General features: G+C 48.5%; 1 protein-coding gene across 3 annotated transcripts in view; it reads right to left on the bottom strand.

Moving 5' to 3' along the window:
* The window catches only part of dnaaf9 (dynein axonemal assembly factor 9), a 258,377-nt gene that overhangs the window by 156,192 nt on the left and 88,898 nt on the right, over positions 1-13,287 (bottom strand). For all 3 annotated transcript variants that reach the window (XM_059650397.1, XM_059650389.1, XM_059650395.1), the window contains one exon: positions 3,387-3,463. In XM_059650397.1, the coding sequence (XP_059506380.1) occupies positions 3,387-3,463 (77 nt within the window). The remainder of the gene's footprint in view (positions 1-3,386; positions 3,464-13,287) is intronic.

The raw sequence follows: 13,287 nt of genomic DNA, 5'->3' as shown, positions 1-13,287 counted from the left end.
AGGAATAGCTAGTGAAGGAATTATGACTCATACTGGAGTCAGAAGTGACAATCATGGAATTTTTGCAGTAATTTCTAATTTGCCATGTTTTCGGACGAGGGAGTGTTGGTGGTGATGGTGTTCAGGTTAGGACAGTACTCCAACACAAAACCAGCATCTAGAACATGAGTGCACAGAAGAATGTGCATGTCTGTCTGTGTGTGCATTTGTGTGTGAAGATATACTGACAGGAGATGATATCTTGGAGGTGATTAAGTGCTGAGACAAAGGGAGCAATTGCAGTCCAATCCAAAAAAACGGCTGAATAGCCTGCTTCTGTGCCTTTGTGTTTGCTCTTTCTTAGGCTTTACTGTCGACACCTTGTTGCCTGCCATGGCTTCAAATATTTACTATGATCTGTGAAGATATCGCCAAATACTTTGAAAGCATAGTCACAGGCAGACAGTAGAGAAGATGATATTTGGTACGCTTGCCTTTGAGTATAAAGTGTGTTGCATATAAAGGGTTGGGAGGTCATGTTATGGTTGTACAGGACATTGGTGACGCTACTTTTGGAATACTGCATTCAGTTCTGGTCTCCCTGCTCTAGGAAGGATGTTGTGAAACTTGCAAGGGTTCAGAAAAGCTTTACAAGCATGTTGCCAGGCTTGGACGGCTTAAGCTATAGGGAGTTGCTGAATAGGCTGGGAATATTTTTCCTGGAAGGTCGGAGCTGGAGGAGTGATCTTATAGACGTCTATAAGGTCATGAGGGATACGGATCGGGTGAACAGTCAAGGTCCTTTTTCCTCCCCCTCGGGGAGTCCAAACTAGCAGGCATATGTTTAAGGCGGGGGGGGGGGAGATTTAAAAGGGACTTGAGGGGCAACTTTTTCAGGCAGAGAGTGGCACATGTATGGCATCAACTGCAAGAGGAAATGGTGGAGGCGAGTACAATTACAATATTTAAAGGCATCTGGATGGTTTTACAAATAAAGGATTTGCAGGGATGTGGGCCAAATGATGGCAAGTGGGACTGAATTAACATAGAATACCTGATTGACATGGATGAGTTGCACTGAAGGGGAGGTTTCCATTTATAATTCTAACTTTGAGAGGAAAGACCAAGGAAGAATGAAAAGCAGTCAGCATGGCCTTATGAAGGGGAAATTATGCCTGACAAATTTACTGAAATTCTTTGAAAAGGTACCAAGCAGGGCATAAGAGGGAAGCAGTGGATGTGGCATTTTTAGATTTTCAAAAAGGCATTTGATAAGCTACTGTATATTAGTCTACTTAACAAGACCCCAGGGTGTTATAAATAGTATATAAAAATGGACAGCAGATTAGCTAATTAATAGAAGATGGAGTTGGGATTAGTGGGAGGGTGAGCACTTTCAGGAATGGCAACCTGTAACTAGTGGTGTGTGCCACGGGGATCAGTGCAAGGGGTACATTTATTTACGATATACATTAATAACTTGGACAAGGGACATTAATGTACTGTAGCCAAATTTGCAGACGACACAAAAATAGGTGGGAAGGTAAGTGATGACCCACAGTAGGCAAGTTACACAAAGGGGTAAAAAGTTGGCAGCCAGATTAAAAGGTACGAAAATATAAAGTTATGCACTTTGCCATGAAGAACAGAAGCATTCAACAGAATTTCAATGGAGGAAGGTGGCAGAAATCTCCAGAACAGAGCAATTTGGGAGCCCTCTTTGATTAAGCAACCAGGAAGGTTGATGAGGGCAGGACAACAGTCATAGTCTACATGGATTTCAGTACGGCCTTAAGATTCCACATGGTAGACTGCTCTGGAAGATTAGACCATATGGAATCCAGGGAAAGCTGGCAAATTGGCTCCGCAACTGGCTTGATGGTAGGAAGCAGAGAGAAATTGTCGAAGGATGCTTGTGGGGCTAGAGGCCTGTGACTAGTGGTGTGCCTCAAGGATTGGTGCTAGACCCATTGCTATTTATTATCTATATCAATGAATTGGATGATAATGAGCATGATTAGTAAGTTTGCAATAGACATTAAAATAGGCAGTATCATGGACAGTGAGGAAGGTAATCAGAAACTGCAGCAGGGTCTTAATCAGCTGGGCAAGTGGGCCAGGGAATGCAAGTGGAATTTTAAAAAGATAGGCATGAGGTGTTGTACTTTGGAAAGTCAAATCAAGGTAGGAGTTTCATAGTGGATGGTAGGGCCTTAAGGAATGTAGTAGAACAGAGGAATCTTGGAGTTCAGGTGCATGGTTCTCTGAAAGTGGAGCATTAGGTAGACAGTGAAGGCAGTTTTTGACACACTGGTCTTCATCAGTCAGGGCATTGATTACATAAGTTACAAAGTTATGTTGCAGTTGTACAGGTCATTGGTGAAGCCATACTTGGAGTATTGTGTTCAGTTTTGGTCACCATACAATAGAAAGGATATTATTAAACTGGAAAGAGTGCAGAAGAAATTTACAAGCATGTTGCAAGAACTCAAGGGACAGAATCACAGGGAGGGGTTGGGCAAGCTAGAACTTTTTCTTGGGAGCACAGGAGGCTGAGGGGGTATTTTACAGAAGTGTATAAGATCTTGAAAGGCATGGTTGGGCAAATGCACTCAGTCTTTTTCCCAGGGTTGGAGAATCGAGGGCGAAAAGACATCAGTTTAAGGTAAGAGAGAAAAGAATACATGGGAACCTGAGGGGCAACTCTTTTTAAATAAAACAAGAGGGTGGTATGCATATGGAATGAGCTACGAGCCAAAGTGGTTGAGGCAGATACATGAACAACAATTAAAAGGCATTTGGACGAACACATGGATAGGAAAGGTTTAGAAGGATATGGGCCAAGTGCAGGGCAATGGGGTTAGTGTGGATTGACATTTTGGTTGGCTTGCACCAGTTTGGGCCGAAGGGCATGTCTCCATGCTGTAGAACTTTGTGACTCTGACTCTTTCATGAATCACAAGAAAATGGCATCCAAGTTCAGTAGGTAATAGGAAAAGCAGACAGAATGCTGGCCCCTATTTCCATGGGAATGGAGTATGAAAGGGGGGAGGTTTTCCGAAAACAATGCAAAGCACTAGGGAGACTACAGCTAGAGTACTTTTAACAGTTTTAACCCCTTTATCTAAGGTAGGATATACTGGCATCGGACACTGTCCAAAGAAGGTTCACTAGGCTGATACCAGGTATGCAGGAACTGTCACAAGGACAGGCTGAGCAGTGGAATAAAAAAAGAATGAGAGGTGACATTATTGATAAAAAAATTCTTCAGGGGCTTGAAACATCAATTATGCTTGTGCTTCCTATTAGGTACTAACCACTGAGTGCCTGCTCAAGCATACTATTCATTTTTCTTTGCAAAGTTAAAAGTTTAAGTGTCAGCAAAAGATAAAACTGGTCACGCATACCTTAGAACAGTTTTGAACTGTGTAAGACTCCAAGAGTCCAATGTAGAAAGGAAAACCTCTTCTGCAACTTCTTTGGCCTAGTAGTACAAAAAGCATTAATTATTACTGTGGTGATAGCCTTCTGTCTCATAGCCTTATGTGCATCAACGTAGTCAACAGTATTCACCATAACACAGAGGAGGAGAGCTAGGCCATTTGGCCTGTCAAGTTTGCAATACCATTCGAGCGGAGCTGGTATGTTTCTCAACCTGCATTCTCACTGTAACCATTGATCCAATTACGAATCCACAAGACCATTAGATGTAAGAACCGAAATAAGCTGCTTGGTCACTGAATCGGTGATAACTGCAGATGCTGGAGAATCCAAGATAATAAAATGTGAGGCTGGATGAACACAGCAGGCCCAGCAGCATCTCAGGAGCACAAAAGCTGATGTTTCGGGCCTAGACCCTTCATCAGAGAGGGGGATGGGGTGAGGGTTCTGGAATAAATAGGGAGAGAGGGGGAGGCGGACTGAAGATGGAGAGAAAAGAAGATAGGTGGAGAGGAGAGTATAGGTTGGGGGGGGGGGGGGGGGGGGGGGAAGAGGAGAAGAGGGCGAATAGGTCAGTCCAGGGAAGACGGGCAGGTCAAGGAGGTGGGATGAGGTTAGGAGGTAGGAGATGGAGGTGCGGCTTGGGGTGGGAGGAAGGGATGGGTGAGAGGAAGAACAGGTTAGGGAGGCAGAGACAGGTTGGACTGGTTTTGGGATGCAGTGGGTGGAGGGGAAGAGCTGGGCTGGTTGTGTGGTGCAGTGGGGGGAGTTGATGAACTGGGCTGGTTTTGGGATGCGGTGGGGGAAGGGGAGATTTTGAAGCTGGTGAAGTCCACATTGATGCCATTGGGCTGCAGGGTTCCCAAGCGGAATATGAGTTGCTGTTCCTGCAACCTTCGGGTGGCATCATTGTGGCAGTGCAGGAGGCCCATGATGGACATGTCATCTAAAGAATGGGAGGGGGAGTGGAACTGGTGTGCGACTGGGAGGTGCAGTTGCTTATTGCGAACCGAGTGGAGGTGTTCTGCAAAGCGGTCCCCAAGCCTCCGCTTGGTTTCCCCAATGTCGAGGAAGCCACACCGGGTACAATGGATGCAGTATACCACATTGGCAGATGTGCAGGTGAACCTCTGCTTAATATGGAAAGTCATCTTGGGGCCTGGGATAGGGGTGAGGCAGGAGGTGTGGGGGCAAGTGTAGCTTTTCCTGCGGTTGCAGGGGAAGGTGCCGGGTGTGGTGGGGTTGGAGGGCAGTGTGGAGCAAACAAGGGAGTCACACAGAGAGTGGTCACTCCGCAAAGCAGACAAGGGTGGGGATGGAAAAATGTCTTGGATGGTGGGGCCAGATTGTAGATGGCGGAAGTGTCGTAGGATGATGCGTTGTATCCGGAGGTTGGTGGGGTGGTGTGTGAAAACGAGGGGGATCCTCTATGGGCGGTTGTGGCGGGGGCAGGGAGTGAGGGATGTGTTGCAGGAAATGCGGGAGACGCGGTCAAGGGCGTTCTCGACCACTGTGGGGGGAAAGTTGCGGTCCTTGAAGAACTTGGACATCTGGGATGCGCGTGAGTGGAATGCCTCAGCGTGGGAGCTGTTGCGGCGGAGGTGGAGGAATTGGGAATAGGGGATGGAAAGGGTGGCGCAGTTGTAGTATGGCGCACTGGCCTCTACATCACCGAGGCCAAACGCCAACTCTCTGACACCACCTCCTACCGCCCCCTCGATCATGACCCCACACCCGAGCACCAAACCATCATCTCCAACACCATTCATGACCTTATCACCTCAGGGGACCTCCCACCCACAGCCTCCAACCTCATTGTTCACCAACCCCGCACGGCCCGTTTCTATCTCCTTCCCAAAATCCACAAACCTGCCTGCCCTGGTCGAACCCTTGTCTCAGCCTGTTCCTGCCCCACCGAACTCATCTCCACCTATCTGGACTCCATTTTCTCCCCTTTGGTCCAGGAACTCCCTACCTACGTCCGTGACACCACCCACGCCCTCCACCTCCTCCAGGACTTCCAATTCCCTGGCCCCCAACACCTCATATTCACCATGGACGTCCAGTCCCTATACACCTGTATTCCGCATGCAGATGGCCTCAAGGCCCTCCACTTCTTCCTGTCCCGCAGGCCCGACCAGTCCCCCTCCACCGACACCCTCATCCGCCTAGCCGAACTCGTCCTCACCCTCAACAACTTCTCTTTCGATTCCTCCCACTTCCTACAGACAAAGGGGATGGCCATGGGCACCCACATGGGCCCCTGCTATGCCTGCCTCTTTGTAGGTTACGTGGAACAGTCCCTCTATCGCACCTACACAGGCCCCAAACCCCACCTCTTCCTCCATTACATTGATAACTGTATCGGCACCGCCTCTTGCTCCCCAGAGGAGCTTGAACAGTTCATCCACTTCACCAACACCTTCCATCCCAACCTTCAGTTCACCTGGGCCATCTCCAGCACATCCCTCACCTTCCTGGGCCCCTCAGTCTCCATCTCAGGCAACCAGCTTGTAACTGATGTCCATTTCAAGCCCACCGACTCCCACAGCTACCTAGAATACACCTCCTCCCACCCACCCTCCTGCAAAAATTCCATCCCCTATTCCCAATTCCTCCACCGCATCTGCTCCCACGATGAGGCATTCCACTCCCGCACATCCCAGATGTCCAAGTTCTTCAAGGACCACAACTTTCCCCCCAGTGATCCAGAACGCCCTTGACCGCGTCTCCCGCATTTCCCGCAACACATCCCTCACACCCCGCCCCCGCCACAACTGCCCAAAGAGGATCCCCCTCGTTCTCACACACCACCCCACCAACCTCCAGATACAACGCATCATCCTCCGACACTTCTGCCATCTACAATCCAACCCCACTACCCAAGACATTTTTCCATCCACACCCTTGTCTGTTTTCCGGAGAGACCACTCTCTCCGTGACTCCCTTGTTCACTCCACACTGCCCTCCAACCCCAACACACCCTGGCACCTTCCCCTGCAACCGCAGGAAATGCTACACTTGCCCCCACACCTCCTCCCTCACCCCCATCCCAGGCCCCAAGATGACTTTCCATATTAAGCAGAGGTTCACCTGCACATCTGCCAATGTGGTATACTGCATCCATTGTACCCGGTGTGGCTTCCTCGACATTGGGGAAACCAAGCGGAGGCTTGGGGACCACTTTGCAGAACACCTCCGCTCGGTTCGCAATAAGCAACTGCACCTCCCAGTCGCACACCAGTTCCACTCCCCCTCCCATTCTTTAGATGACATGTCCATCATGGGCCTCCTGCACTGCCACAATGATGCCACACGAAGGTTGCAGGAACAGCAACTCACATTCCGCTTGGGAACCCTGCAGCCCAATGGCATCAATGTGAACTTCACCAGCTTCAAAATCTCCCCTTCCCCCACCGCATCCCAAAACCAGCCTAGTTCGTCCCCTCCCCCCACTGCACCACACAACCAGCCCAGCTCTTCCCCTCCACCCACTGCATCCCAAAACCAGTCCAACCTGTCTCTGCCTCCCTAACCTGTTCTTCCTCTCACCCATCCCTTCCTCCCACCCCATGCCGCACCTCCATCTCCTACTTCCTAACCTCATCCCACCTCCTTGACCTGTCCGTCTTCCCTGGACTGACATATCCCCTCCCTACCTCCCCACCTATCTTCTTTTCTCTCCATCTTCGGTCCGCCTCCCCCTCTCTCCCTATTTATTCCAGAACCCTCACCCCATCCCCCTCTCTGATGAAGGGTCTAGGCCCGAAACGTCAGCTTTTGTGCTCCTGAGAAGCTGCTGGGCCTGCTGTGTTCATCCAGCCTCACATTTTATTATCTTGGTCACTGAATCTGCTCCGTTTGATAATGGCCAATACATTTCTCATCCCCATTCATCTGCCTTTTTCTGTAACTTTGGTTCGGCCACATTTTGAGTACTGCATACAGTTCTGGTCGCCACATTACCAAAAGGATGTGGGTGCTTTGGAGAGGGTGCAGAGGAGGTTCACCAGGATGTTGCCTGGTATGGAGGGTGCTAGCTATAGAGAAAGGTTGAGTAGGTTAGGATTATTTTCATTAGAAAGATGGAGATTGAGGGGGGACCTGATTGAGGTCTACAAAATCATGAGGGGTATAGACAAGGTGAATAGCAAGAAGCTTTTTCCCCCCAGAGTGGGGGACTCAATTACTAGGGGTCACGAGTTCAAAGTCAAAGGAAGAACGTTTAAGGGAGATGTCTATGGAAAGTTCCTTACACAGAGGGTGTTGGGTGCCTGGAATGCATTGCCAGCGGAGGTGGTAGAAGCAGACACGTTAGTGTCTTCTAAGACGGATCTGGACAGGTACATGGATGGGCAGGGAGCAAAGAGATAGAAACCCTTAGAAAATAGATGACAGGTTTAGACAGGGGATCTCGATTGGCGCAGGCTTGGAGGGCCGAAGGGCCTGTTCCTGGGCTATAATTTTCTTGGTTCTGTTTTTTGTAACCCTCAATCCCCTAAACAATCAAGAACCTACCTATCTCTGTCTTAAATACACACAATGCCTTGGGGTTCACATCCTTTTGTTGCAATGAATTCCACAGATTCATCACCTTCTGTCTGAAGAAATTCCTCATCTCAGATCTGAAAGGCTATTCTTTCACTCAGAGGCTGTGCCCTGTAGTCCTCGTCTCTGCTTTGTAGAGAGTACATACGAATACATTTTCTCCGCACACACTCTGTCCACGCCTATCAGTATTCTCTAAGTTTCAAACATATCCCCCCCTCATCCTTGTAAACTCACTTGAGTGCAGACTCAAAGTCCTCAAACGCCAAACCATTCATCCTTGGGCTATTTCTTTTAAAACTTCTCTTGGCCCCCTCCATAGCCAGCACATCCATCCTTTGATACAACTGGTCACGATATTTGAAATGGAGACTGACCAGAATGTTGTATTCAGTTCAAAAGGTCTAGAATTCAAGAGCAGAGAAATGCTGCTGAAGCTGTACAAACATTGCACTTACCTTCCGAATACCAGAAGAATCCTGAGATTGTCCCCTCCTGGTCCTCAAATCTCCTACAAGGAGAAACTACCTTTCTGCATCTACCCTGTCAAATATAATAACCTTCACAGAATCCTGAACAAGGACTCCCAAGTCTTTTTGTGCTTCGGATTTCAAAAGCCTTTCACCATTTATTCTTCCTCACAACATGCATAACCTCACACTTTCCCACATTGTGCTCCATCCGCTCCTTCTCTGTCCACTTTCCCAGCCGATCCAAGTCCTTCTCCAGCCTCCTCGCTTCCAAAACACTGTCCATCTTTCCTACAAACTTCGCAGCAATACTCTCAGTTCGTTCATACAGATCATTAATGTGTAACATGAACAGCTGTGGTCCCAACACGAGTGTGGAACTCCACTTGTCACTAGGTGCGACCCCAAACAAAGATCAACCATGATCCCTACTCTCTGTGTTCTGCCAGTCAGCCAATCCTCTATCAGTGCCAAGAATGTACCCGAAGTACCATGGGTTCTTATTTTACTTGGCAGCCTCTTGTGTAGCCCCTTTCCAAAGGCCTTCTGGAAATCCAAACAGATCAGGTCCACTGGATCTCCTTTTGTCTAACTTGCTCATTGCCTCCTCAAGGAATTTAGGTCAGGCATGACCTTTCCACGACAAAGCCATGCTGAATCAGCCCTATTTTACTATGCACTTCCAAGCACTCTGCAATCTCATTCTTAATAAGGGACTCTAAAGTCTTACTAATGACAGAGGTCCTATAACCGACCTATAACGGCACATCTTCTGCCTCCCTCCCATCTTAAACAGGTATTGTAATAGCCTTTTTTCAGTCCTCTGGGAGTCTCCCTGTCTCCAGTGATTGTTAAAGGATGACCACCAATGCTTCTACAATCTCAGTTGTTGTCAACTCTCTGGGTGCAGTCCATCTGGTTCAACTAATTTTTCAAGATTCAGGCCTTTCACCTTGCTCATTACCTTCTCCTTAGGTGATGGCCAATATACTCAGCTGTTGCCCCAACTCTCTTGAAATTCTGGTATGCTGCTGGCATTTTCCACTGTGTAAACTGACGCAAAGTACCTATTCAGTTCTTCCATGATTTCTTGATTTCCCCATTGCCACTTGTCCAGCCTCATTTTTCAGTGGTCCAAAGTCCACTCATCTCTCTCCTACCTTTTAGATATCTTAACAAAAGACTTCTTGTAATCTTCTTCTGTATTAGTAGCTAGTTTACTCTAACAGTACATCTTCTCTACCCTGGGACCCACCTGTTGCTTTAAGTTATCCTCTGCTGATTTTTCAAGGGTTCCCAATCCTCTGTCTTCCTACCAATCTTCATCACATTATATGCTTTTTATTTTGCTTTTACGCTGATCCTGGCTTCCCTTGTCAGCCATGGTTGCCTCCAACTTCCTTTAGCGTGTTTCATCTTCCATGGGATGAATTTCTATTGCGCCTCCCGAATTGCTCCCAGAAATTCCTGCACGTGCTCCACTAACATTCCGGCTCGGCTCCCTTCCAATCAGCTCGAGCTGCTTGTGTCTTGGTAGTTATCTTTATTCCATTATAATACTGTGACATCTGACTCGAGCTTCTCGCTCTCCAACTGTAGCATGAAATCAATCATATTATGGCTACTGCCCCTTCACCTTAAGCTCCCTAATCAAGCCTGCTTCGTTGCACATCAAATCTAGAATTGCCTGTTCCCTAATGGACTCTACCACAAACTGCTCTAAAAACCCATTTCAGACACTCCATCAATTCCTTTCCTTGAGATGTTTTACTAACTTGATTTTCCCAGTTCATCTGCATATTAATGTTTCACATGATCATGGTAATAGTGCCTTTCATACCCTTTCTCTCCTAATCTATTTCCTTCCCCACATCCGAACTGCTGTTAGGAGGCCTGTACACAACTCCTTGTTTTCCTTTGAGGTTCCTGAACTCCACCCATTCCAATTCTATCCCACTTCTTACTACTGATTTTATTTCTTTTCTTACTAACAAGGTAACCCCTTCCCCTCTGTCCATTTGCCTATCCTTTTGACAGGATATGTCTTGGATATTTAGTTCGCTGGCCTGATCTTGTTGCTATCAGTTCTGTGATGTCCATTGTGCTGTACCTGCCAATTTCAATCTGCACTTCAAGCTCATATAACTTGTTTCATATACTGTATGCATTTAAGTATAACAATCTCAGTCCTGCATTATCTGCTCCCACTTCTCATCACCGTCCTGTTAAATGTTGTGTCTGAAGTTAAATTCCTATCCCTTTCCATAATCTCTATCATATTATTATTCTGCAAAGTTTAATAACCTCTGCTGAGCCTTCCCCACTTCAAAGTTTCCATAATTTTCAATCAAAATATGAGCCTACTTCTGTCTTAAAAAGAATCAATGACTTGGTCCAAGGCCTTCTGCAGCAAAGAGTTCCAAACATTCATCACCTGCTGGCAGATGACATTCTTCCTCACCTCATTCTTAAGGGCCATCCCTTCACTCTAGGGCTGTGCCAGAGTCCTCATCTATCCCACCAGTAGCAACATCTTCTCCACTTCATTCTGAAGAGGCCTGAACAGCACTCCCAAGTTTCAATAATAAACCCACTCATCCCTCCAAACACTATCAAGTACAGCAATATTTTATGCGGTTCAGGAGCATCAAACGAGGATGGCGGCCTGGCCTATTTGCTGCGCAAGATGACAGCAATACAGTGTGAATCATTGTCAGACTTCCTTTCTAACAAAGTTTTAAACTGAGGCATCAACTTTATCTATCAATTACATAAGGAGCAACAGACATTGATGCCACAAACTCAGTTCCCCAGCTACTAATTCCATTTCACTTTCTCATCACCAAGATCACTTACTGACATCTTCAAAACTAAAAGCACTCTACATTCCTCACTCACTTGTTGCTTTTGTCATCTCCAGACTCTTGTAACATTGTCTCCAATCTTTTTTTCTTCTGTTACTTTCACCTCCACTTCCAGTTGCCAAATTGGACTTCATCTAAAACATTCGAGATAATGGGAACTGCAGATGCTGGAGATTCCAAGATAATAAAATGTGAGGCTGGACGAACACAGCAGGCCAAGCAGCATCTCAGGAGCACAAAAGCTGACGTTTCGGGCCTAGACCCGTCATCAGAGAGGGGGATGGGGGGAGGGAACTGGAATAAATAGGGAGAGAGGGGGAGGCGGACCGAAGATGGAGAGTAAAGAAGATAGGTGGAGAGAGTGTAGGTGGGGAGGTAGGGAGGGGATAGGTCAGTCCAGTGAAGACGGACAGGTCAAGGAGGTGGGATGAGGTTAGTAGGTAGCGGGGGGTGCGGCTTGGGGTGGGAGGAAGGGATGGGTGAGAGGAAGAACCGGTTAGGGAGGCAGAGACAGGTTGGACTGGTTTTGGGATGCAGTGGGTGGGGGGGGAAGAGCTGGGCTGGTTGTGTGGTGCAGTGGGGGGAGGGGACGAACTGGGCTGGTTGAGGGATGCAGTAGGGGAAGGGGGGATTTTGAAACTGGTGAAGTCCACATTGATGCCATATGGCTGCAGGGTTCCCAGGCGGAATATGAGTTGCTGTTCCTGCAACCTTCGGGTGGCATCATTGTGGCAGTGCAGGAGGCCCGTGATGGACATGTCATCAAGAGAATGGGAGGGGGAGTGGAAATGGTTTGCGACTGGGAGGTGCAGTTGTTTTTTGCGAACTGAGCGGAGGTGTTCTGCAAAGCGGTCCCCAAGCCTCCGCTTGGTTTCCCCAATGTAGAGGAAGTCGCACCGGGTACAGTGGATGCAGTATACCACATTGGCAGATGTGCAAGTGAACCTCTGCTTGATGTGGAATGTCATCTTGGGGCCTGGGATGGGGGTGAGGGAGGAGGTGTGGGGCCAAGTGTAGCATTTCCTGCGGTTGCAGGGGAAGGTGCCGGGTGTGGTGGGGTTGGAGGGCAGTGTGGAGCGAACAAGGGAGTCACGGAGAGAGTGGTCTCTCCGGAAAGCAGACAGGGGAGGGGATGGAAAAATGTCTTGGGTGGTGGGGTCGGATTGTAAATGGCGGAAGTGTCGGAGGATAATGCGTTGTATCCGGAGGTTGGTGGGGTGGTGTGTGAGAACGAGGGGGATCCTCTTGGGACGGTTGTGGCGGGGGCGGGGTGTGAGCGATGTGTCGCGGGAAATGCGGGAGACGCAGTCAAGGGCGTTCTCGATCACCGTGGGGGGAAAGTTGCGGTCCTTAAAGAACTTGGACATCTGGGATGTGCGGGAGTGGAATGTCTTATCGTGGGAGCAGATGCGGCGGAGGCGGAGGAATTGGGAATAGGGGATGGAATTTTTGCAGGAGGGTGGGTGGGAGGAGGTGTATTCTAGGTAGCTGTGGGAGTCGGTGGGCTTGAAATGGACATCAGTTACAAGCTGGTTGCCTGAGATGGAGACTGAGAGGTCCAGGAAGGTGAGGGATGTGCTGGAGATGGCCCAGGTGAACTGAAGGTTGGGGTGGAAGGTGTTGGTGAAGTGGATGAACTGTTCGAGCTCCTCTGGGGAGCAAGAGGCGGCGCCGATACAGTCATCAATGTACCAGAGGAAGAGGTGGGGTTTGGGGCCTGTGGAGGTGCGGAAGAGGGACTGTTCCACGTAACCTACAAGGCATGCCTGCCTCTTTGTAGGTTACGTGGAACAGTCCCTCTTCCGCACCTACACAGGCCCCAAACCCCACCTCTTCCTCCGGTACATTGATGACTGTATCGGCGCCGCCTCTTGCTCCCCAGAGGAGCTCGAACAGTTCATCCACTTCACCAACACCTTCCACCCCAACCTTCAGTTCACCTGGGCCATCTCCAGCACATCCCTCACCTTCCTGGACCTCTCAGT

Source organism: Stegostoma tigrinum, chromosome 1 (assembly GCF_030684315.1).
Source record: "Stegostoma tigrinum isolate sSteTig4 chromosome 1, sSteTig4.hap1, whole genome shotgun sequence".
NCBI classification, from domain to species: domain Eukaryota; kingdom Metazoa; phylum Chordata; class Chondrichthyes; order Orectolobiformes; family Stegostomatidae; genus Stegostoma; species Stegostoma tigrinum.
The sequence above is the reverse complement of the archived record's forward strand: the minus strand, read 5'-3'. Positions and strand labels throughout refer to the sequence as shown.